The sequence below is a fragment of the Balaenoptera acutorostrata genome, chromosome 14, assembly GCF_949987535.1.
Source record: "Balaenoptera acutorostrata chromosome 14, mBalAcu1.1, whole genome shotgun sequence".
Classification (NCBI taxonomy): Eukaryota; Metazoa; Chordata; class Mammalia; order Artiodactyla; family Balaenopteridae; genus Balaenoptera; species Balaenoptera acutorostrata.
In genome coordinates this window covers 25947859-25974465 of record NC_080077.1, presented here as the reverse complement: position 1 = coordinate 25974465, position 26607 = coordinate 25947859, and the positions used below count along the sequence as shown (strand labels likewise).

General features: G+C 41.0%; 1 protein-coding gene across 5 annotated transcripts in view; it reads right to left on the bottom strand.

The window, feature by feature from the left end:
• The window catches only part of NHSL1 (NHS like 1), a 246699-nt gene that overhangs the window by 83248 nt on the left and 136844 nt on the right, over positions 1-26607 (bottom strand). Inside the window, exon 1 of one of the 5 annotated variants that reach the window (XM_057527886.1) lies at positions 20800-21038. The exons of the other annotated variants lie outside the window; for them this stretch is intronic. Within the exon in view, the coding sequence (XP_057383869.1) occupies positions 20800-20815 (16 nt within the window). The 5' untranslated portion in view covers positions 20816-21038. Of the gene's footprint in view, positions 1-20799; positions 21039-26607 lie in introns of those variants that run through there. 5 annotated transcript variants of the gene reach the window in all.

Sequence of the window (26607 nt, the reverse complement as noted above, 5' to 3'; positions counted from 1 at the left end):
AGGAGGTAGAATAGAAAGGTTAGATGTGGGACAGAAAGAAAGGGAGGGATCAGTTAACTCCAGTTGTTATTGTTGTTGTTGTTGTTTGCAGAATTTACCTTGGGGGAGGCTAGTGATGCCATCTATTGAGAAAGGGAACCCTGGAGGGGCAACAGTTGAAGGGGAAGGGAATCAAAACATGCGCCAAGGGAGCCGTCCATGTGACCCGCAAGTGAAAATCTCACATGGCCAATTGCATGTTAAGTCTGAAGCTCAGAGGAGAGGCCAGGGTCGGAGATTAAAAACAACTTGGAAAACAACAAGGTCCTACTGTATAGCACAGGGAACTATATTCAATATCCTGTGATAAACCACAATGGAAAAGAATACGAAAAAGAATGTATATATATGTATAACTGAATCACTTTGCTGTACAGCAGAAATTAACACAACACTGTAAATTACTATACTTGAATAAAATAAATTTTTTAAAAAAGTCTTGGAAATGAGCATACAAAAGGTACTGAAAAGCACTGAATGAGAACACCTGGGGAAAGAAGGCAGGTAGAGAAGAGAACGGAGAATTGAATCCTAAGGCTCTTGGTTAGAAAGAGGAAGAAAGAGTCAAGAAGTGGCCAATGAAGTAGGTTCTTAAACTCTAAGGGAAGAAACTGTATCAAAGGGGGGAAATAGTCATGTGCACAGAATGTGCTACTAAAGTGAGGCAAAGACAAAAATGTAAGCGCTGCACCCGGCCACACCGCGGGGAAGCTGCGAGTACCCTGAGGGGATGCACAGCGCGCAGTGGACGACCGGCAATCCAGATCCACATCCACGAAAAAGTGAAGAGGTGGCGGGAAAGTGAGGAGATTGGATGTAGACCACCTGTTTTATTAACATGTTTTGCTCTGAAGACAAAGAGAAAAATGGGTGGGCATGTAAAGGATATGTGAAGTCAAGAAAGTAGTTTCAAACTCTGAAATACGTCATTATAACATCCCTTTCCAGAAAATTTTTGGTCTGTTTCTCTTCAAGCTCTCTGGTTTGTTTCTGTGTCCATGGGTCACTGAAAAGCCCTTTTTAGATTCACATTACAAAACAAGATTCAACACTCTGGGTTAATGAATGACAATAATCTTTAGGCATAAAGGGAGGGGATTATTTTCTGAATCGACGAGTTTCATTAATGGAAAAAAGAAAGGGTCTCCACCCCACCCCCATTTCACCCTTTCCTGATCTCTTTGTATAGCATTTGCGATCTCCATCTTCCCACCAAACAATGGCTGGATACAGGTTCCGAACATTCCTGAGAAGAATCACTCATTTGGGCAAAAGGTACCCAGTAAGGCAATTACGGGAAGTCTGCCCCCCATGTCTTGCAGTTCACCCAGCATTTTTTTGTATTTAGGAAGAAAAAATTATCATTGGGAGGTGGAGGGGGTGGGGAAGGCAATGGGTTAATGAGAACATTTTAAGGTAAAAAAGCTGGAGCAAAATAGCTCCGTATCTCCAGGAATAGAAGACAGTGCACTGAGACAGGGGAATTCTTGACTCCCTTGATTGGGAATTCTTGACATGGAATCATCATGAATACTGGAACAGAAGAGTAATGGAGAGTATGAAATCTAAGGACATAAGAATGGGAAGCCCAAACCCATGTCTATGTTGTAGGTCTAGCCTGCTGCCAAATAGCAAGATTGCTCTGTATTTTTAAAGGACAGAACAGTCTTTAGGGAGACAAAATAAAAACAATAGCTAGAAGTTAATAGTGCTTACTCTGAGCTGACCATTTCCGTGCGTTATCTCATTTAACTCACTGATGCTGATTACAGCCCCTAGTTGTTGTTGCGGAAACAGAGACGCAGTAAGGAGCTAAGTAATTTTCAAAGGCCGTAAGCTTGTCCAGTGGTGGGGCAAGAATTAAAACCAGGTATGGGATGCTGGAAGCCCCCTCCTAACTACTCGCCACCCCACAGGCCCTCTGGGGATGCCTAGGGAAGGAATAAGCACTTAACAAAGCAGACACAGCAAGCCAAGCCACACATAGATGCACACAAAGCCTGAGAACCGAAAGCTAAATTTAAGCATGAATTTTAAGTGCACTTTTTATCGGGTACAGAAAAGTGCACAAATGGTTAAGTGAGCAGCTTACTGAATTGCCACAAAGTGGACGTCCATGTAACCAGCACCCAGATCAAGACATAGATGGTTACCAGCTCCCAGAACTCCCTGTTCATGTCCCAAAGGTAACCACTACCCTGACGTCATCACCAAAGATTACTTCTGCCTGTTTTTGAATTTTATATGATGGGAATCATACTCTTCTGTGTTTGGCATATCTCACTCAACACTATGTTTGTGATATCCATCTAGGCGGTTGCATGTAGCAGTAGTTTGTTTATTCTTATTGCTGTATGGTAACAGACTTACTCATCCATTTTATTATTAATGGACATTTGTTTTTTTCCTCATTTGGGGCTACTATGAAAAGTACAGCTGTGAACATTCTCATGCATGTCATTTGGTGAACATATTTATATCTTTATGTTGGGTACATCACTAAAAGGGGAATTTGCGGGGCTTCCCTGGTGGCGCAGTGGTTGAGAGTCTGCCTGCTAATGCAGGAGATGCGGGTTCGAGCCCTGGTCTGGGAAGATCCCACATGCCGCGGAGCAACTGGGCCCGTGAGCCACAACTACTGAGCCTGTGCGTCTGGAGCCTGTGCTCCGCAACAAGGGAGGCCACGATAGTGAGAGGCCCACGCACTGCGATGAAGAGTGGCCCCCACTTGCCGCAACTAGAGAAAGCCCTAGTGCAGAAACGAAGACCCAACATAGCAATCAATCAATCAATAAATCTTTAAAAAAAAAAAAAAAAGGGGAATTTGCTGGTTCATAGCGTGCATATATCCAGCTTCTACGTAGATAATGCCAAAAAGTTTTCCACAGAGGAAAGACCAGTAGAGTGATTTAAAGGTATTCTTCCACATCAAGTGAGTACTCAAGTAAAAACAGAATTTAAAAATATTGAAGGGATGTTCCTGTGATTATCACAGGACCATTCTTAAATATCAAAAATAAATTAAAAGGAGAGTCTTTGCCTTTGAAAATCATCTGAATGATGGAGCCCTTCTTGCCAAATCTTCATGTAATAAAAGCCAAAGAGAAAACTGGTTGAAAGGGTCTTGGAAGGGCTGGCACATATAATAACTGGGCTGGCTACAAACTGGTAGAGACAGAGTAGCCTTTGGCCAAGGATTGCCATTTCTAGTCCTCACACCTTGATAGGTGAGACCTGGAACCTTACTGTGTCCGGGCCTTGGTTTTTTTCACATCTGTAACGACAGAACCATACAAGTTGAGCTCAAAGTTCTATTTGGGGCACAAACTTATGTGATATAGATAGATAAAAGAGATGCTTCTGGCCTGTCAGAAACAGCAGGGATTCAGTCCTGTACAATCACTATATGCACCCCGAGCAAGAAGATATAAAACCATTTTATTTTGTTGCAAAATAAAAGACAACATAAAATTGGAGGTTAGCTAGGCTGATACGTGAGGGAATGCAGCAGAATTCTAAGGACAACTTAAGTGTTGGGGAAATATTTGGGGTCCGATAAGGAAGTCTATTAGGGAAAAAAATGATTTGAAAATATTTGGCCAAAATGATCACAAGATTAAAGATAAAATTTAAAATTTTATCTCGGGTCATAATGCTAAAACCTCATATTTTGTCATACACAGTCCCCACTTCTCTTCCTTCTTATATATGCCCCTTCCCTGCCCTCTCTTCTTTTACCCAGAACGCCTGTAATATATGAACAAATTCCAGTGGGTTTGCCATTTTTCTCCAATTTTTATTATAAGCCATTTCAATAACTATGAACCTTCATACTTTTCCTGGAGTCAAGAGCTTGATTTTTATTCTTTTCTGCTTAAAAATACAAACATGTAAGTTTACTAATTTTCCTCTGCACGCAGTTTTGGCTACATTTCATCAGTTTTGAAATTTAACTTTCTCTGTATCACTACTTTCAAGAGTTTACTTTTGTATTTAAATATCTTCATTTCCTTCTATTTTTTACCTGCAATACTAATGAATTTTAAAATAACCTGACACAGGGTCTTAAGTTGAATAAAATCCATCTTGATAATACCCATAAAAATTTTGTCAATCTTGGTCCTTTTTTTAAAATTCCCCCAGCATCTATCCTGCTTCTTTACACTTACAGATATGCCTTAAAAAAGGTAATACACCCTGTAATGTGTGTAACATTAGCTTCTTTGTCTTTGCTTTGCAGTGTTTAAACAAGAAAGCAAATTGAGCCAGCTGTATAAGCAGCACACAAATCAATGTTGTCTCTCTTCGGGCTCCTCCTTTTTATCCTATTGACATATGAGGTCAAGAACAGCGCTGTGAGGCTGCACTGGATTTTGTACGGATAAGGCTTTCTTTCGTAGTTACATATTTTAGAAACTAAAGTTATGTGCAGAGGAAAAAGAAAAAAAACAACCCCACAATGAAACACCAAAACCCATACAGACATTTAGATGAACGTTCCAGTGCGGCTCACAAAGAGCAGCCTGGGACAGTGAAGCAGGAAAGGCAAAAGTGCAACAACAGCAAAAGTTTCTGTTCTTTTTAAAATATGAACTGACAACAGAGTAATAAGGCTTATAAGGCTTGTCGCACTATGAAAACAAATCGCCTCATTTTCGTTCGTGCATAGCAGCTGAGTTTATAGCTCCCGTCACTGGCAAATCAGAGTGCAGCAGGATTACCGGTGTTCGGGCACTTGCTGAGAGCATCTGCATATGAAGAGTAAAAACAAGTGGGTATGATCCCTACCAATCCACTAAGGAAACAAAACGCTGAGTGAAAGGATCCTCTTTGATGCTACAGTGTCACAAACAGCGGTTAGATTAACAGAGGCTATGTGGCATTTAACACACATATAGGACAGAAAGAAAAACGGCAGTTAACAGTTATTGGGTCTAGACAGGTTCCAGGCAAGCTTTACATGCATTATACCATTTAAAGTGCATGAAAAGCTCACGAGTTAGGGAATTACCGTCTGTATATTAGAGGTGAGAGAGCTAAGACGCAGGGAAGGTAGGTGACTCCTGCCCCCTGCCATACAGTCCCCTGCAGAGCTGAAGTCACCAGTGATCAGACAGCTCCACACAAGAGCCTGTGAACTGGATCCCAGACCTGTCTCCTAATTTATTCCTCCTCTGAGGTTCATGGGCCATTTTCCAGTTCATACTTTGTAATTTACTGGGCACTAGTAAATTGTACACATAAGACTCAGGTGAGAGGATCAGGGAGAGAAAGCAAGTTATTTGACATAATTAGAAGGCTTCATAAGTAAATATAATGTCAGATGATTATACGAAAAGCCTAAAATATCAAGATTTTGTTTCTGATATTTCTTTTTAAAATATATTCCTAATACTCAGAGAGAAACTGGAGTAATGAAGAATTATAAAGAGTGGTAGAATGGAGAGAAAAAACCCAAAGGTTTCCACTCAGAAGGAAGGGATGAAACATATTTAGAAGAAAAACAATAAATAAGTAGATCTAGTTTGATAAGTGTGCCCAAGGAAGTGTGAGGGCCAAGGAAGAAAGGAAATGGAGAGACAATTTAGTAGCCAGCCTGGTCTTCAAACACCACTGGGCAGGAGCTTTGTTCTCACACTAAATAAATGTTTCTTTTGAAAAAATAAATATGCAGAGACAAAGACAAGAGACTGACTTAGAAAAACAAGAAAATGTAGACAATATCTGAGGGATGAAATGAATGTGCAGAAGGTCAAATGAAACTCTTATTTCCAAAGTCAAAATTATATCTCAAATTCATTACACATATAAAATAAGCAAAGCAAGCAAAAAAAAATTTTGTCAGGTTTTAAACTTTGTTGGCGGTGCTGCCCCATCAAGTCAGTAGCCCATTCTTTTTAATTTTCATTCTTCAACTAGTCATTCAAAGAATTATCTATAAGGTTGTTATTCCGTGTTCTGAGAGGGATAGATACATTTGTCCTCCTAGGCGGTAGTCAATTTCTACAAAGGCGAGTGAGTAAGCAGGGTTATCAACTCTGTTAATTTCTGACTCTGCTATTATCATCCTATGCAGACACAACTGTTTCCTATTTTGATACCAAGTCAACTGTTTTAATATTAACACAGACAAATTCACCACATTGACAAAGCATGGCCCAGACTTAAGTCTTTGCCTGTCCTGTACATCACAAATAAAACGAATGGCTTATTAGAATTGCAACATGAGAGTACAGTATTTCTTAAATGAAGTCACAATCAAATCCTCTCTTTTCCTTAACAAAAGATTAGTATATTTCAAGCATTTGGGGCTTGAGGGGGCCTTTGACAGAGAATAGCTCTCATAAAGGCAATATTAGAGAAACTATGCTAAAAGGAAGTAAACATCTCAAATGTCCTACTTTTATACAACACTTGGAAAAATTGAGAATGAGCCTTTGATACTGTACTACCAAACACAATCTTCATTCCTCAGATTTATTATTGTTAACCTTTCCTGAACAAAGTCAGCATATAATAACGTAAGATTCCCCTGGTTGATTTTTCCACTGGAGCCTTTAGAAGTCTAAGACACACTCATGGGCATGCTTCGGGTCAACTCTGATGTTCTGGAGGTCAGGGAAAGATCTCAGATCAGCCAGAAGTAAAGACCCCTCACAGCTATCAGAAAGAGCATTTAATATTAGTGTCTGTCAAACATAGCCCATTCAATATGAAGGGCCACCGGAAATCAAGTGTCCTAACAGAAAGGTTCCCAAACTAAGAAGCTCCCATACATCAGCCCCATTTTTGTTTTAACAAAATACCATGAATTCAGCACCTTGAAACAATACCCACTTATTTATCTCAGGGCTGTACAGCTCTGAAGTCCAGCAGGCTTGGCTGGGTTCTCTGCTTAGGGTCTCACAAGGCCTAAATCAAGGTGTCGTCTGGTGCGGGCTCTTACTTGGAGGCTGTAGAGGAAGAGCTGCTGCCAAGCTCATTCAGGTGTTGGCTGAATTCAGTTCCTTCTCAAGGTTTCCCGGTGGCTCCCCCCATCTTCAAGCTGGCAAGAGCACACTGAATCCTTCCCACACTTGGAGCCTCTCCCACTCCCCCTTCGCCAGCGGCTCTGCTCTTTAAGGCCCATGTGATTACATGAGGCCCACCCTAGATAATCCAGGCTAACCTCCCCTTCTTAAGGTCACTGAGTAGTAACCTTGATTACATCTGCAGAGTCCCTTTTTGCCATGTAGTGTAACACGATGACAGGCATGGCGGCAGGTGATGAACATCACGGGGCCAGAGTCTGCATATCACGGTTGGTAGAGCAGAGGCGCAGTATTCCATGATTTGGATTCCTGAGTTCCAGAAGACTCAAACATACTATCTTACCTGGATAATCAATTATGGCTCCATCATTAAATTGTTTATCTGTCCTCGTCTTGAATGGGTTAATATTTTTGGTATGCACCACCATCCAGGTCATAAATCCCTAGACCCGAACACCTGGCTTTGGTTGACAATATCCGTGTCACTTATTCCTACAGAATAATGTGGTCCTGCATCCCAAACATGGTTTACCCAGGTAAAACCCAAATTACTTTAGGACTTCTTTTTTGGCATAGTTACTTCTTCCCAGACTAAAAAAAAAAAATCTTACTTGTGCAATTCTTAATGCATTTCAACTCCTTGGAACCTACTTAAAGAGAACAGTTGGAAATGAGCCTCAGTATCCCAGGTGTGAACAGTTTATAACTTTATACACGGGCAGGGTAATGTTTTCTATTTTGCTTCTAATGCTAAGCCAGATGATACACCAGAATTTTCCCTCATATTTTTAAAGATTTTCAAATATGAATGAATTAACTCAATCAAGTCTTATGTGATTCTTAGCATCAAGGACAATGACTGATACACATGCCCTGCCTTCTAGGTTCCTATTGCCTAGCACAAGAAGACAGACAGCTGCATGACAATGTGACAGGCAGCACGGAAGAGAGCTTAAAAACCGGCTTTGGAATGTTAATGATGGAGAGCTTCCAAGACGAGGTAATGTATGAACTAAGTCCTGTCGGTCCAATCTAAATGTTAGGTAGATGTGACGGGAGAAACAGATAGTCCTCCTAAGCTGAGGGTCCTGACACGTGCAAAGAAAGATGAGCAAAAGTGGTGAATATGGATGGGGGAAGAGGCAAGTGAGAATTGAGGCTGAAGAGGAAAACAGGGAGATGTTCTTTTATAAAGGGCTCCCCTGCATCGTATTAAAGAAGTTAAACTTTATCCTGAAGGCAATGTTATTGGCGGGGGAGGAACTGAAAAGTTACAGTAAGAGAAGAAACATGATGAGGTCTGTTACATTCTGGATAGGGTCTGAAGTAGGGGATCAGAGAGCAATTAGCCTAGAATCAGAAAGTTAGACTCCCGATAAACCAATAAAAGCATGAAATGCTAAGTCATCAAACTAAGGCAGTGCTAGCCCAGGGGATGAAGAGGAGAGGCAGGTTCCAGAACATATTAAAAAGGGGGAATTGACAGGAAGTATAGGAAAATGAACGAGGAGGAAGCAAGAGAATTGCCAGTTTCCCCAATAACATTCCAGGTACTTTATCTCATTTGATTCCCACAGAATCACCCCATCAAGTAGGCAGGGCGGCCACTTCTATTTATTAGATGGGGAAAATGGCTCAGTGGTTAAGTGGCTTCCTCAGAGTCAGTAAATGATAGACTCAGGATGAGAAACTCTGACTCCTAGGTTAAGAGTCTTTCTGCTTCACATGCAAAAATTTTACTTGTGGTTAATCACATCATGCAGATTTCAGGCTCACCATCCTGAACGTGCATTTTAGTAAGATCTCAGCTGGTCATTAAAATGATGGATGGGCCCACCGTTTTCGTTTTATTTGAGCTGAAAACACAACCTACAGGTTAAAGTTCCTGTGATTTTTAATAACCGTAATAGTTCACAGAGGTAAAGGGGAAGAAATAAAGTCCTTAATGCAGCTAAGCACCCATTCACTAACAGATATTAATAAAGCACCTCTAGGTACACTCTGATATAAGGTCCTGAATAATAACCAGCTTGTTCTCATAGTACCTAACATGGACAGAAAAACACAGGGACCAAATTGTAAGCATATTGACGGAGAAAATGCGGAACAAGTGTTGTAATGGAAATAGAGTGAAATGCATACAGGGGAACCCTAGAAAATAATCCAGTGGATCTGAAAATTTAGAATCAGGGATAGGAAGGTCAAATGAGATAAAATTTCAATAGAAATATTTAAATAGATATAAAAAGGAAAAAGTCCCATATTTAAATGATGACTTGCTAAAAGAAAATAATCTCATATTTCTAAAGATAATTTTATCACTTTCCTTTTATCTACAGTCAACTGCCCATTCATGGGACTATGCATTGGAGCAGAGTTTTTTGTTTTTGTTTTTTTCCAATTGAAAATTCAAGAGGGAAGAAAGTGCTTAAAGGCTGCGCTTCTCCTTAGTGAGTAAATCCCCAGTCCTTTAGGAGGAGTGTAACCACTTCAGGACGGTGCTTGAGAGGAGCCAGCAGGGGACTGGCCATTTCCCTGATGGTGACCTGCCACTTCAAAGACCAAGAAGGTACCTGGGAAGCATGTCTCCCTCCCTGTCACCACAAAGTCTAGACTCATTTGTTCTGAATGTTTGAATTTCTAGAAACACATTAACCTTCCTCCTCCTCTCTGATCAGCTTCCCCATCTTAACAAGCCATTAATGACTGAAATCGTTGCACTAGATTTTTCTATCAGGTTGCTATAGAAAATAAAACTTTGAAAGTTAAAAATCTTTCCTGCTCTGCTTATTGCCTGCATATTTTCAGTCCCATTGAAAGTAGAAAAATCCACTTTTCTATTTTAAGTTATCCTCAGAAGAGTCCATTTATTTTCATGGAGAGTGATGGATGAAGTCCTTTCCACCTAAACTAGGTTAAATATTACATTTCATTCCTTTAATCGCAAATACCAGTTGGAATTCTTTTTTGGTCAAGATAACGGGATAAGCCCTCAAGGAGCTTAGAATCTAGTGGGGAAGTCACAGCACCTTTCACTACCAAACACATGACGTGGTATGTCACAAAGAACCTGCAAATCTCACTCAATGAGTGGGTCAGAGCCTGCCCTCCATTTTAATAATGCTATGAAAGGGAAAAGAAAAAAGCCGGGGTTCTATGAAAGAGTAAAATATCAAGCACTTATCATGAGAGGACTTTCTGATATTCCTTATAACAAACCAAGGCTCAGCAAAACAAGTATATGCATAAGAATAAAAACTGAGCTGCTTATTAAATATTTCTGTTAGCTTCCTAATATGGATAGGCTCCCTACTGTTTAGTTCTAACTTAATCCCTATCCAAAAAAAAAAAAAAAAAAAAGCCATGGGAATCCATTTTCCAAAATTCCAACAGAAACTCTCTTATCAAATTTATTTCTTAAAAACGAAAGGTACACCTTGGTAGCTGCATTAAATACACAAATGGCTACATTTGATGATAAAATGAGACAGATTGGAATGATCTTCATTCCCACTGCAGAAAAGATGAAGGCATCTTATTGAAGACCACACCTTCCACGAGCACCGGACAAGAACACTACTCACCTGGGGCTGTGGTTTCAGCAAGGAAACCTTTGCATTTTCTGCCAGAATAAAGGATCTGACACAGCTACAAGTTCTGTGGTTCTTAGAAAACCACTTTTCTCCTCTATGGTTTAGTTTTGGCCTGTGACTGATGTTCCCAAAACAACGAGAAATTGCCAAGGCTTGAGCTTTTACTCTGAGTGAAAGGTGTTTTGAGCAAAGGAGTGGCATGAGCTCACCTAGGTTTTCAAAGGTTCACTCTGGCTACTGGGTTGAAAACAGGCTCTCAAGGGAAGCTGTGAGAGTCGTCCAGGTGAGACCCAGGCAAGGAGCTGGCAGTAGAAGTGGCCAGAGGTAGTCAGATCCCAGAAAAGATTTTTTTTTTAATTGAGTCAATAGGATTTTCTGACATTAAACGGGGGAGGTTAAGAGAGAAACAGGAATCTTATATGACTTAAAGGTTTATAGCCTGCTCAACTGCAAAAGTGGATTTGCCACCTATGGAAATGAGGACGGTTGCAGTGGGACAGATGTGGGGACAAAGCGGGAAGGGGACCAGGAGTTCATGAAGTCCATTAGACATCCAGTTGGAAACGTGGAGGAGGCAGTTGGATATTCACATTTGAAATTTAGGGGAGAGGTCCCAGTTGGAGATAGAAATGTGGGAATTATCAGTACATCACAAATACTAGAGTCCCTTACTGAAAAGCAGCAAAGGGCTCTTGACACTGATTAGAGAATTATCTTAGAATTGACATGAGACTTCTCGCTGTGCGGAAGCACGACTCTGGCAGAGAGAAGCCTGCCTGTTCTCTTGCTTCTCTATCGGGCATCCCTCAGCCTGACCTAATCGCAGACATCACAGAGTTGCTAGGGGCCAATATCAAGCAGGAGACAGAGAAAGGTAGCTGGTCTTCATACACAGAGCAGGAAGGTCACTTTCCAATGTTGAAATGAGGGAAAGGGAAAATTAAAGAAAACCTAGTCAAACACTGTCCAAAATAGCAGTCGGGGAGAAGCCTTTGGTATGTCATGTGCCAAAGGAATCTCATCTATTTTAGGGGCTCCTGTTTTCCCCTCAGTTCACAGACACTTTATCTTTTGCAGATAACACTCCAACAATGGATCTATTCAATGATTTCATGAAGGTGAGTGAGAGGCGGGGAGCAACTAAGACAAACTCACTTCTAGCCAAATTTGTTACTATAAGCCAAAAAAGCATATAAATAAAGATTTATAATGTCTGCCATACCAACATTAACTTTCTGTGGGAAGCAGAAAACATACTGGACCTTTAAGCTTTAGATGTTCGCAATAGGTGACTGAAAAGAAGCTGTCTCTGTTGAAATCATATAATCCCAAACCTAAAAGTGATGGCAAATATCAAACTAATGTTTTATCTCATGTTAACCAATGCTTTAAATCATGCTTAAAGCCATCAAAAATTTACTCATCTGCATTCAGTCCTTCCGTCGTTTATGGACCCTGCTTTTTTGGAGGAATGGACGCACAATGTCATCTTTCGAGTCTGCTACTTTTTTTTTTAACTTCCTTTGTAATTTACTGACAATTCAGCTGGACAACTCGTACACTCACTAACCTGTTCTCTCTGAGGTGGAAAATGGGCCAATTAACAATGGAAGAAGGAATTGAGTGAAAGGAGAAATACTCCAGCAATTAAGGAGAGCCAGTTACCGATTCCTCAACAGTCAACCTGAAATAAGGACATGTCTACCTATGAAGGATAAAACTACCCACCCATCCGTTCCTCTCATCTATAGATATGGAGAGATTTTTTTTTTAATACAAAGCAGTTTTATAAAAGGCACCATATAAGCAGCCCAAATCTTGTTTTAAACTTTTATCAAGTATTTGTTCTGCCAGGAACATTTCCATTTCCAAAAAGGAATGGTTTTCGTCTCAACTGCTGTGGGAGCAAACACTTCCACTGGAGCAGTTAGAACCGCGTCAGGATACTCTCCTTGGCCTCCCCCGCTTTCAAAATATTTGTGTTGCTACAGTGCTCATTTGCCAGTATATGTGACTTATGATTCTTTGTATTCATCTGGGTGTATTTATACAACGGTGATTCCAGAAAACTTTACAAAAGTTGGTGTAAATATGTTGCAGTGAAAAACCAGAAGGATATCTGCCTTTTTTCACTATATATGATAGTTAACATTGTATTCACAAATTGTGGTAGAAGTCGGTCTTTACTTGCACAGGCCCAAGGTAAGTCTAATCAGTAACTTTATGAAGCACTTAGAGAGGTCACACCTAACTAACGTTACTACATACTTGTGAGAAAAGGTCCAGCATTTTATGTAAGTTATTATTTAATCCTTGATCTTTTGTCAGGTAGCTGCTACTCTCAAAGCTAAGGAGATCTTTACTCAAGCTTATGTTATTAACGGACAGAGCTGGGATTTCTTGAATCTTCTTCATAGATTAATCTGTTAATGTTTTGTTATCTGGGTCATCATTAGCAGGGAAACCCTTTAAAAAGTCTCTGGCTTTGGGCTTCCCTGGTGGCGCAGTGGTTGAGAATCTGCCTGCCAATGCAGGGGACACGGGTTCGAGCCCTGGTCTGGGAAGATCCCACATGCCGTGAGCGACTGGGCCCGTGAGCCACAATTACTGAGCCTGCGCGTCTGGAGCCTGTGCTCCGCAACAAGAGAGGCCGCGATAGTAAGAGGCCCGCGCACCGCGATGAAGAATGGCCCCCACTTGCCGCAACTGGAGAAAGCCCTCGCACAGAAACGAAGACCCAACACAGCCATAAATAAATAAATAAATAAATAAAATATTAAAAAAAAAAAGTCTCTGGCTTTGCTTTGTTCTCAAAGTCAATCTTGGGGAAAGAGGAACCCCCAAATCAGGCGCAAGCAGTAATGCCTTTTGAGAGGACAGGAAAGCAGCTGGGAAGGTCTTGGGTGCCGGGGAGACCTGGGCCTGGGAGAAGTCCAGGACCGTGTGAGATGGAAGGCTTTCCTGGGTCGGGGGGAGCCAGGCAAATGGTAAGTACCCATTAACATCTGATGAATTAATACTTACACCCTAAATTCTATCAAAACAGTTTGGTCAGATGTGATGAACCTCAGAGGTATTTCAGAATATCAACAAATTTTGGATGAATCTAGATATATAAATTAGCCACCTTGGGATAATATTGGCCCTTTTTTTGCATAAAACTAGGTATTCTGTTATAGCAACACTTTTGCAGGAAAAGAAGGAACTAGAGCTTCCTTTGTCCTCTTAAAAATGAGGACTGGGTTAAAGAAAAACTCCAAATTTCTAAGAGATGGCCAAGGAAGGAGAGACGGAGTACCATCTGGGGCTAGGTGCTCCCCTATGCCTTGTTCTCCCTCACCATGCCACCTCACAGGCATCTTCTGGGGCTCCCTTTTCATCTGCTGAGGAACCTTTTCTGTGTGAAAACAGAAAAGTCACGACTCTCAGCTTCTTGGTTTTCCCCAGCCAACCTTCTACCAACTCTGGAATCTCCTGGACTCCTGCCTTTCCTGAAGCCACCTTAACCATTCTGGATCCCCTCTCTCTTCCCTCTCCTAAGAACACCCCGGGCAAGTCGCAGGGCATCCCTCCGGCCCTCCCCCTCCACATATCAGAGAGCAGAGGCACGTGTCCCAACTTTCATTCTAAAAGTTTCCAAAGCTCGCACAGTTTCACGCAGTGAAATAAAACCATAAGGAGCATAGATGTCCTCTTATGGTCATCAGAGGAGGGAATTTTTCTCTTTTGTTTCCAAGTGCTGTCTTGCCTCTTGCCAAATTTCTCAAGAACAAACATGTAATACATAATCTGACCTTTGAAAACCCTTTATACTCCACTTAAATATAAATTCACTTAAACTATATTTCAACTCCCAGTTCCTAAAGCTCAATTTATGCTATTTATATCTTTTTGTTATAAGAAGACATTCCAACGAAGAAGTGGAGACGAGCACTCACATTGCTCTTATCATGCAAGCCCACCCCCCAAATTAAATCCTCATTCAAGCCAGCATGGCCTTTGTCTCAATGGCTCTCAGTATTAGCCACATTTTGACAGTAACAACAATACAAATTCTAAACCCAATTTAAGTTAACAAAACCCGATAAACATGACATAATCACCAGATGGAGAATGGACATTGCTAATATCATAGCCAATAGTTAGTCATTATACTACTGCCTGTCAAATGAAGACCTCTTAATTTCAAATCCAACTGCTATGTATGATTTTACAAAACAATGGACATTTTTCAAATCTAGGAATATCCATCTTCTTACCCTGCGTCCCCAATACGTTCAATCATGCAAAAGCTATTAATTGCTTAAAGGCCCTCAGGTTGTTCCGGCAGTATTTTCTGCTGATGTTTAAAATAGAAAAATACATACCCCTGCATACCTTTGTGCCTGGCTGATGGTGGTGACATGATGTCCTGAGTGGTAAATTGCCTTTATCACACTGGTCCATCTGCCTTCGTCTATTAACTATCACCTTTACTAACGCGTGTGCAGATTACTGATCTGCACCTTCGTAACTAGAGGGAGTTCAATCCGGCTTAGGTATAACGCAGCCCCCTCAATGAGCAATCAGAGGAGGAGGAGAGGAGGAGAGGGAAAAACTAGAAAAAAAGAGACACGGAAATCAGCAAATAAAGAAAACAAAAATAGGTAAAAACGGGACAGGAGATATTCAAATGGAGAATCTAACGGAAACCTCTGCCAAAGCTTTTGGTAATTCGAGTCATTTGATTCAGTTCCACCAAATCACCCAGGGCACTATCCTCGCACAGAGCATGCTCCACAGACGAGCAGACCCCCAGCCCTGCGCGCTTCAGGCAGCAAAGCTCTGTTAACTGCTCTTTCATTCCTTAAGGATGGCATCTCCTAGTTTTTATTATATCACCTCTTCAGCACAGTGACCTGGCTTCTACTGCAACATATGTAAAAGCAAGATTTTGATCAGTAGTGGAAGGAAGAAAGAGAACTGGAAAGCATGAGAAAGTTTTCAAGGGAAAGACAAAGGAAATAAAGGGCTAGCTTTGTTTGGTTTATTAAATTTCAAGGGCTTTGCCCGCCAGTTTGAAAAATGCATGATATCATCCGTGTGTTTATTAAAAGTGCTACTTTAAATTGCAGATTTAGCAAATGTGAATTCCTCTTGGTAGCTATAGGTTATCGGCTAGCAATTATATGCAATTTTTAAATGAAAGGAGGAAAGGCTTGCAGGACTATGGTCCTAAAGGCTGCTCCTAATTTAAGTAAAACTCAAAATCTGAATGTATGATAATGAAATGTCCAGATTCACACAGATGCAATATTCCCAGGGTCACTTTGCATTTTGATTGTTCAAGCCTTTTAAAATGATGCTCACAATCAAATAGTAAAATTGCATAAACTTTGCTCAACACTTACTTGACAGGTTATTACTGGATTTAAGAAGGGGTGTGGAACCTTCCAGAGCAAATGGTTGCTTGCTAACTTGAAAAATGCACTTGTTTCAGCACAGAAATAACAAATCTGTTTCTGATTCCAGACATTATTTTCCAAATGCTGCCAAGAAAAGAATCTAAGGAATTCTTTTACATGTACAACATACACGAGACAACTGGAAAGAGGCCCGTGATCTGTTCCAGGGTGCACGAGGAGGAAGGACAGAGCTGAATTTCTACGATGAACTGCCCTCTCGGGAACAGAAATACATGCCTGACATAGTTCATAGCTGTAATCTCCAACATAACTCTGCTATTATTGGACAACCTAAAGGCTTTCCTAAATCTGTAACTTGTGAAGCAGAAAAGGATGCAGACAGGACCCTACCATGCTGAGTATGTAGGCAGCTGGGATACACCCACTCCACAGAATGCACCACTTTTCCAATCCATGAAACTCAATTTCTGGATCTTGGATGACAGTAAGAGGAGTGTAAGGGAAAGAATCTAGTCCAACCCCAAAGCCAGGTTTAAATCCTGGAGAGAATGCAGGCCAGGTAAAATCAATATTAAATTCAGAAATTAAGATTCACGATTCTCACGAAACGTACTGAAATTATTCTTAAGAGTACAAAAGGATGTATGTATTAATCCTTTCCATATTAAGAGTGAGGACACTAAAAAATACCTTATGTTTTAAACGCAACTACACGGAAGCATCCTGCTTTAACATTTCAAAAATTAGGTAATGAGAAAGTCAACGATTCAAAAGTACATAACTTAGCATGCATCACTTCTGTTATATTAATAAGGGAGGAACTTAACAGAATCCACTTTGGAGAGAAGGAGATAATAGAATTCTGAGAGACCGATTCATCCCACAGGCTAAGCTAGCTAATGCAACTGTTTAAATTTTTGGCTCACACTGAGTTGACTGCAGTGAACTGAAGTTCAATTTTGTTTTTTGTTTTTCCCCGTCTCAGCAGGATCAGAGTACATGAAGGAAACTGGATCCTTTATAGGAAATAAAAAGGCAACATTTTCTTTTGCATGACTGATCATAGTGGGTACATTCAACCCTTCTACCTACACATACAAACTTGTCAAACTTGCAATGCTACACATTTCAAATACATCATCACAGCAGCTACACTGGACAGCCATTCTTACAGCTCTGCATTAAATACACCTCCTATAATGCTACTCTCAATCCATGTGACTATGCATGGTCCATTCTAATAGGGTGACTAATGTCCCCCCCAAAATCCATGTCCACTGGGAACCTCAGAATGTGACCTTATTTGGAAGTAGAGTCTGCAGATGTAGTCAGTTAAGATGAGGTCATATACTGGATTAGGGTAGACCCTAAATCCAATGACAGGTGTCCTAATAAGAAAATCAAGTGACAGAGAGTCACAGAGAGACCCACAGGTAGAAAGGCCATGTGGAGACAGAGGCATAGGTGCTGCCACAAGCCATGAAATACCTGAGGCCACCAGAAACTGGAAGAGGCAAGGAAAGATTCTGCCCTAGAGACTTCACAGGGAGCAAGACCCTGCCAGCACCTGAGGTCACACTCTAGCCTCTAGAACTGAAAGAAGAAATTCCTGTTTTAAGCCACTCACTTGGTGGTAATTTGTTATAGCAGCTCTAGGAAACTAATACAGAAGTGTCTACTAACTATACAGATTTGTCTACTTACAAGTGCCAACGCTTTGTTAACAGTCTACAGTAAGATTACTATAGGAAACGAAATAAAATGTTTAAGAACTTTATTACACCTGTTTGACATTGTGGTGACAGCCCACAGCATGTGATTTTATGTTTTACAAAACACCTATCTGTGATAGATTGGAAATTAAAAGAAAAGGATAGTCTTCAGAGTTAGAGATGTACTGAAAAGATAATTAATATTTATAAAGTTGAAGCTGGTGCACTGTAATTAAGAAATCTGCATTTTCTGAATCGTCTCGGAGAAACTTAATTATGTTCCATGCAGTTTTGGAGGTAAAAATATTTTATTCTAATTTTTTGAATAAAATCATCCATGAATGGTATACAATATATGCATGGTAGTTTCCTGTGAATCATATTATTTGACTGGCTGGAAACTCACTTCCCAGACTGCTGATTACACAGTGAAGGAACAACACACCTCGGCTTTGTTAACGACAGGGACCTTGGCAGAACTTGAGAGAACATCTTCCCAGAGACTGGGAGCTCAGATGTTGCCCATAGGAAGAAAACGTGGGTGGAGTGAATGTATCTGAGCTACTTCAATGGCAACAGTAGAGGGTGATTGTAACTATACGAGCTATTATACCCAACAACAGTGACAAAGATGACATCTCTCTTCCAAGAAGGCACTTTTTCTAGCACCAAATTGACCAAAAGCTGAGTAGACATGACTTCAGAAAAAAAGTAGTATAAATGGAGAAAAGGAAACCCTGCATCCATGTGGGAGGCTGTCTGATGTGTTTTCTTCAACAATTAAAAGAAATACACAGACACGATTGAACCCAAAAGAAGGGCAATCATGCTTCCTTTAATACCCACGCTAATCATAACCAATAGTTCCTAGGACCTCAGGGAGCCACAGAAACAGGCCAATTAATGAAGTCCTCTGAAAAAGCCTCCAACAGAGGGAAACACAAATGCAGTAAGAACACAAAGCAACACAAGCAGCCCTTAATATTCCTGTGTTTAATCTCACTCACCATGACTTTATCTTGGGTTGGCCTCACATGTAAGACAGAGGGCAACTTAAAAATCATTATTGTAAATCAAGAGGCTATAAATCACAGGAAGAGAGCAAAATGTCAACTGTTGTCCTGGCTGCTGGGAGATGGGAAAGTGGGTTGTTTTTTTTTTAAAAGGGATTGTGGAGTCCTGATTAGAACACACACTTCAGCATAAAAGCATTCAGTTGTCATCACATGCCATTCACTTGACCTTCTAAAATCTCCCAAGTTACCTCGGAAACTAAGAGTCCATGAAATTGATAGATTCTTTAATAAAATGAAATGGCTGTGATGGGAATGGGTGGACGCAAACACGTTGAAGCGGCGGAAGTCATGCCCTGCAACAATTCCACACCTGCATTCAATTAAAAATCCTAAACCGGAAGCTGTCATTAGATCATAATGATTTCAGCTGGGGAAATGACAGCTCGGTTAGGAGGCACACTCATCCAATGATACTGAATTTTGGCTCTTCATAGTTACACGTTTTTTTTTGAGCAAACAATTTTTTGAGAAAGCATCAGGAAAGCCCATAACTCATTTCACCTAAAATTATTTTTCAGAAATATTCAAATTCATTTCTGCTGATGGGGCTTCTTAGAAATCCACTGCAACTAGATACACTTTAGAGTAAGAATTAGTTGAATTCTTTTTTTAAATAAATTTATTTATTTATTATTTATTTTGGGCTGCATTGGGTCTTCGTTGCCGTGTGCAGCTTTCTCTAGTTGCGGCGGGCTCTAGGCGTGCGGCCTTCAGTAGTTGTGGCACGCTGGCTCAGTAGTTGTGGCTCGTGGGCTCTAGAGCACAGGCTCAGTAGTTGTGGCGCACGGGCTTAGGTGCTCTGCGGCATGTGGCATCCTCCTGGACCAGGGCTCAAACCCGTGTCCCCTGCATTGGCAGGTGGATTCTTAACCACTGAGCCACCAGGGAAGCCCCTAGTTGAATTCTTAGGGAGAGAAAGATGTGATGTTCTTTTCTGCTTTTACCCCGTCGATTTGATCAAATTTATACCAACCATATAAACAAACAACCCAAACTCAAAGTTTAATATTAAAGACTTTGGTGGTTTTTAAGGTGTCAGGGTTAAATCTGTAAAGGCTGAGACTAGAGAACCCTGGTCTACACCTCAGTCATAGACTCAGGACAAAGGGGCAAATCAGCAGAGCAAGCCAGGGCCACTTTCTTTCCAAAAATTGAAAAGCCATGAAGAATTTCGCATCAACACAATGATATACACTGAAAGATATGAACAAAATAGTCTACTCTGGTTCCAAGGAAATTCATTTTAACTCCCCCATTCCAACAATCTCATCAAGAAACAGATTCTTAAATGCTTAAATTAATTACATTATGACAAGAGTTGGAAGAAAAATAGTGTTGAAGAAAAAATAAGTGCCTAAAAAGAGAAAATACTCTCCAACTGATGGGGGAATCACTACATATATTCATATATTGCCCATCTTCCAGTGCTTCCCGAAGCACTATACCCATACACACATAGCTAGAACGAGAAGTCTGTTCTACGGTAAAATTAGTTTAATTCCTGGATTCACACATTAAAGCCGAAAGCAACAGAATCGCTTCCCCCTTTCTATTCACTCTAACCCTTTACACAAGCGACTCATCGCATGGAAACTTCTCTAACAGGACTCATACTACAGCTGTAAACCATTCCCACTTAGACTATTAAGTTTCCTTTCATTCTAAACTTTTAATTACTGTTGCCTATGACAAAACACATCCAAAACGCATCCAAACAGAGAAATATCCTCTCTGTCTAAAAGAAAAATTCCATCTCCCCAGCAGGAGGTCTTTCTTCCTGTTTGCAACCAAAAAAGAACAATGACTTTTTCACTTTCATGCTTAACAAAACTCCCTCAAACTCTGATTCTAAGAGAACTAGCCCTGGGATTTAGACTCTGATGCCAGACGAACATTTTTCTAACTGTAGCTTCACCACCCCAGTGGGCCCGAAGCCCCCTCACCTTTCAGGCAGAACATAGTGAGGCAGTTCCATGAGGGGCCAGTGCTCCATGGGCCGGTGCAGGCGGCAGTGCTAGCACAGCTGTCTCCCAGCCTACCTCCCAGCCCTCACTGCCAAGAGCGGGGCAGTCAGCCAGCGCCTGGGATTACAGGAAGCCACTGCCCAATCCCCAGCTTTCTGGGCTGAGCTGCTGACACCTCCCTATCTTTCATACGGAGTTTCACACCCTGGAATCAGCCAGGATCATCTTGGAAAGTGAGGGGAACCGGGGGTGAGCAGTCGATATTCGTGTGGTCCGGGGCGGGGCAGCACGAGAGCCAGCCCGTTTGTTTCTCTTATCTCTCAGCATTTTCCATTGCAGCAGATGGGGCAGCTCACGTGACCCACAACACCAAAAAGAAATCGCTCGATTCGGTTTCACTGTTTGCTATTAATTCTCACAACTATTCTTTGACATCATTATTCTTTTGCTAGTCACACTCTTTTTTTCTGATGTGGAACAACTCATATACTGGTACAGAATTAGCACTGAACATTATGATATGAAATTGTGCACACAGCTGAGCCTACATAAATGGGTGGATTATGTGTGACGTGCTCAAAACAGTGCCAGACAAATAGTAAAAGCACTACAAAAGTGTCGACTACCACTATTACTACTACTATTAATATAGTTGTGTGTTAGGATAAAAACCGTGGAGGGTTATTTATTTATTGTTTAATTAAAAAAAATTTTTTAAACATCTTTATTGGAGTATAATTGCTTTACAATGCTGTGTTAGTTTCTGCTTTACAACAAAGTCAATCAGCTATATATATACATATATCCCCATATCCCCTCCCTCCTGCGTGTGGAGGGTTTTTTAAAACTTCTATGGCACTGACATTTTTCACACGAGGAAACAAAGATTAATATAGTTAAGTTGGCATCGGAGTATGTGAATATCCAACGCTATTGTACCCATAAGCAGAGTATTACTTATCTCCCCCTCCACGGGAAAGCTAAATTCACTCTTGCAAGTTCAAGGTTTACTTTACTGTAAACTCTTTAACACAGGTTAAAAAGGGAGAGAAGTTTTATTGCAGATCTGAAGAGAAACAGTCTACAGATGTGGCCTCGGGAGCACCCTGCCTGAAAGTGCTGTCTGAACCGTGAGTGGCCACCCCCCGCCCTCAGACTCTCCTGACCACAGGAAGTGACCATTGTTCACAAGGCCCGTTGCTGTGTGCAGGTCTTCCTTTCGACTCCACAGGATACAGGAAACTGACTCAGAACCAATCTATCTGTCTGTCTGTGTCCTGGGGTGCTTGCTGCAGCCCTGGCGACATACGATGGATGCTCTGAGTCTTTTGGCTTTTGACATGAGGTTCAGCATAGCCTAGTTGGGTTTCTGCTCCTCACCTTCCAGTATCTCTAGCAGGGCCTGGTTAATAAGTTCCCTACCGTGAGGAAGTCACTGTACTAGTTGCTATGACCACAGAGAAATGGAAGAGGTTCTTAGCCAGAAGCTAGTTGGGATGAAAAGAAACCTGCATGTGGAATGACAAACAGTGATATTAACTCTTAGAACAGAACTGGAAGGAACCAGCTCGTCTCATTGGGGAAACCGGTTCAGAGATGAAGTGATTTGCTCAACTAAGTAGCAGCTGCCTCAAGATCAAAGTCGAACCACCTGATTCAGTCTTTCCCATCTCAACATGTGACCCTCCCCACAGATGATCGGAGTCATTCTTCATCCTTTCCTATCTCAAGTGGTCTTCTATGCAATGTATGAATTGCAAAGATATTCCTGAAAGTATTCTTGTGGGTTAGATTCAACCTTTAAAATTGTACACAGTGAGAGAAATTCTACACCCTGGAGAGTTAAGGCTTCTGAACATAGGTTAGTACCCAGGGTTTGGGGTGGTGGCATGCTTTTAACAGCACTCTATGAATACTCACAGTTAAACCTTTTAATATAGAGATGATTTGATGTGCTAGAAAGAACACTGAGTTGGAAAGTAAAGAGAACATGACTGTAGCCACACCTGTAGGCTTATCTAGCTGGTCTCTAGAGCAATTCCTGACCTGTAATAAGGAACCTGTAAATTTAGTCCCTACCTTCAATCCGACCTGTAAAGGTGCGGATTGAAGGTAGGGACTAAATTACTCTAAGATTCTATCCTTCTAACCTACTCCACTAATTTTTTGCTGTGACATATGTAGATATGTATATTAATATAACATAAATAACCATTTTGTTAGGTGCATTATATCAGGAAAAAAGACAATCTTTGCCTTCTTATGATTTAATGCAAGAGGCAAGTAGGTAAATAAATAACTGTAATACAATGTGATAAGTTATATAATAGTTATCTAATAGAAGAATATGCAAAATTGATAATGATCAATGACAGCTTCTTGCCTATTACCATCTAACCAAGCTACAGGTTAAAACATCTATAATTTAATGTAATGGGTTGAATAGTGTCTCTCTTCCGCCCCCCCCCCCCACCACCCTATTCCTGTCTGCCCAGAACCTCAGGATGTGACCTTATTTGGAAATACAGTCTCTGTAGGCATGCTTGAGATAAGGATCAAGATGAGATGACAGGGCTTCCCTGGTGGCGCAGTGGTTGAGAATCTGCCTGCCAGTGCAGGGGACACGGGTTCGAGCCCTGGTCTGGAAGGATCCCACATGCCGCGGAGCAACTGGGCCCGTGAGCCACAATTACTGAGCCTGCGTGTCTGGAGCCTGTGAGCCACAACTACTGAACCTGCGCGTCTGGAGCTTGTGCTCCGCAACAAGAGAGGCCGCGATAGTGAAAGGCCCGCGCACCGCGATGAAGAGTGGCCCCTGCTTGCTGCAACTAGAGAAAGCCCTCGCACAGAAACGAAGACCCAACACAGCCAAAAAAAAAAAAAAAAAAAAAAAAAAAAAACTGCTAAAAAAAAAATTTAAAAAAAAAAGATGAGATGACATCTTGGATTAGGGTGGTGTTAAGGACAGTAACAGTGTCTTTAGAAGAGACAGAAAAGGACACACAGAGAAGGCCATGTGAAGAGGCAAGGATTAGAGTTACGTGGCCACAAGGCAAGGAATGCCTAGAGTCATCAGAAGCTGGAAGAGGCAAGGAAGGATTTTCTCCCTGAGCCTTGGGAGGGAGCAAGGCCCTGCAGGCACCTTGATGTCAGACTTCTGGCCTCCTGAACCAGAACAGAAGAAATTTCTGTTGTGTTAAGCAACCCCATTTGTGGTACTCTGGTACAACAGCTCAAGGAAACGAATCCATTTAGCAAGGTAGCAACTGTTGGAGAAGGGGTATGATATTTTTTTTTTCTTTTTAAACAGATTTCAATTTATGATCACAAGGGCTTAAAGCCTATTTTCCCCATATCACTGTACTTACTATGGCTAAATTTTTACTGAAAAAAAAAAATCTTTCCATGATATAACACTGCTAAACAATACAAATACCATCTTCTGTTTGATTAGCGAAATATAGGTATCACCATCTGAAAAGTCACAGCATTAAACACAAGCAGTGGAAATGGAATAGGCTTTTATTAATATCAAAAGATTATTATTTTAAAAAATAAATCCCTTGTTTCACCATCAAACAACTGTCAATAGGTTTGAGAAATAAAACCTGAAAAGGCACACTGTTTAAACTAGGAAAAAAGAATAAGAACTATTCATTAAAATTATTATCTGGGGGTGGAGGGAGGAGAGAAATAGGTGAGGGAGATTAAGGGGTATAAATTTTCAGTTACAAAATAAATGTCACAGGTATGACATGTACAGTGTGGGGAATATAGTCAATAATTATATAATATCTTTGTATGGTGACAGATGATAGCTAGACTTACCACAGTGATCATTTTGAAATGCATAGAAATATCAAATCACTATGTTGTGTACCAGGAACTAACACAGTTCTGTAGGTCAATTATACTCCAAAAACAAACAAACTCATAGAAAAAGAGATCAGATTTCTGGTCACCAGAAGGTTGCAGGGGGGTGGGGAGGAGGCGGAGCTGGATGACGGTGGTCAGAAGGTACAAACTTCCACTTGTAAGATAAATAAGCACCAGGGATGTAATGTACAACATGAGAGATATAATTAACATTGCTGTATGTGAGTATGAACGTTGTCCAGAGTAAATCCCAAGAGTTCTCATCACAAGGAAAAAACATCTTTCTTCTATTTCCTTAATGTTCTATCTACATGAGATGATTGTGCTAATCATTTCATGATGTATGTAAGGCAAACCATTATGCTGTACACCAGTGCTGTATGTCAGTTATATCTCAATAAAACTAGAAGAAAAAAATTATTATTATCTACCACCACTGATCACTGCTAGTGAAATTCAAAACTAAATCCCTAAGGGGACTTCCCTGGTGGTCCAGTGGTAAAGAGTCCACCTCCCGGTGCAGGGGATTCAGATTCGCTCCCTGGTCAGAGAACTAAGATCCCACATGCCGAGGGGCAACTAAGCCTGCGTGCCACAACTACTGAGCTCGTGTGCCTCAACGAGAGAGCCCGCGTGCTGCAAACTACAGAGCCCACGTGCGCTGGAACCCACGAGCCACAACTAGAGAGAGAAAATCCGCACGCCACAACTAGAGAGAAGCCCGCGTACCGCAACTAAGATCCTGCGTGCTGCAACTAAGACCCGACGCAGCCAAAAAAAATAAAGAAAATAAATAATAAAAAAAAATAAAGCTAACATAGTTTTTTTAATTAAAAAAACAAAACAAAACTAAATCCCTAGGAAGCCTGCGTGAAGGGAGCGGGCCAAGCATGATGCTCGCTCGCAGAATTTACAGCCCTCTGGACAGAACAAAGGTCTTGCCTTTGCCAACCATGACCTTAGAGCCCAACCACTTCTCTCCCTTGTAGGATTACAACATCCTGCATCATGTTCAAGTTTAATATTATTGTCTCGGTCAGAGGGAGTGGCAGCCACACGTACAGCCAAAAATGTTTAGATGCTCAGGTCTTCCAAACCACTCCAGTGCTATTTCATTTGCCTGCTAAAAAAGTTTGTTTGGTTTCAATAAAATAATGGGGATGTGGGTAAATTAGGAATTAATTTGCATAATGCATATAATGAATGAGTCTAGATGGGCTCAAAATTCTTTGTTCCTGGCAAAACAAAAAACAAGATTACAAGAAAAACAGGCAAACCGTATTTTTCTTTATGCATCCTGATTTTGACTCTGACCCAAAAAAGTCAGACAAAGATGGAAAAACCCTTCTCCGTACCCATTGGAGGGTTTGTTTCGCATCAACTAGAAAGGTATCCAATCAGGCAAGGCCTGTTTTCATACCTATATCTTTAGGCATACCTCAGTGCTTTAAAGGTCAGAGGAGACTGAAGACATATTCCCAAACACCAGTGCTCCCATTTCGCCCTATACTGCCAGAAACTGAAGATGCTGAAACCCTCTGGTGCTGCTTATATGAGAATGACCACAGAAGAAGCCATTCTGGTGGCCAAGGCTGAATGGCACTCCCTGAACATCTTACCAAAGTGTTAGTCATTCCCATCTTATCCACTGTGCTAGGATACTTCAGTTCTTACCAATATTCTGAATTTCTCAGAAAAGAGAGAGACTCAGTCTGAGTTTTTCTGTATATTTATTACTACCACAGAACCAAGAGAAAGAAGGGAAAAAATGACAGCCTTATAACTTTAAACTGGCTAGTTTAAAGCTACTACTGGTTGTAGTACTCCAGTCTGGCCACCTCTGTAGGCAGTTTTGGTTCATCATTGGAAAATCCGGCACACAGGACTTTGTTCTAGACTCTTCCCCCTCCT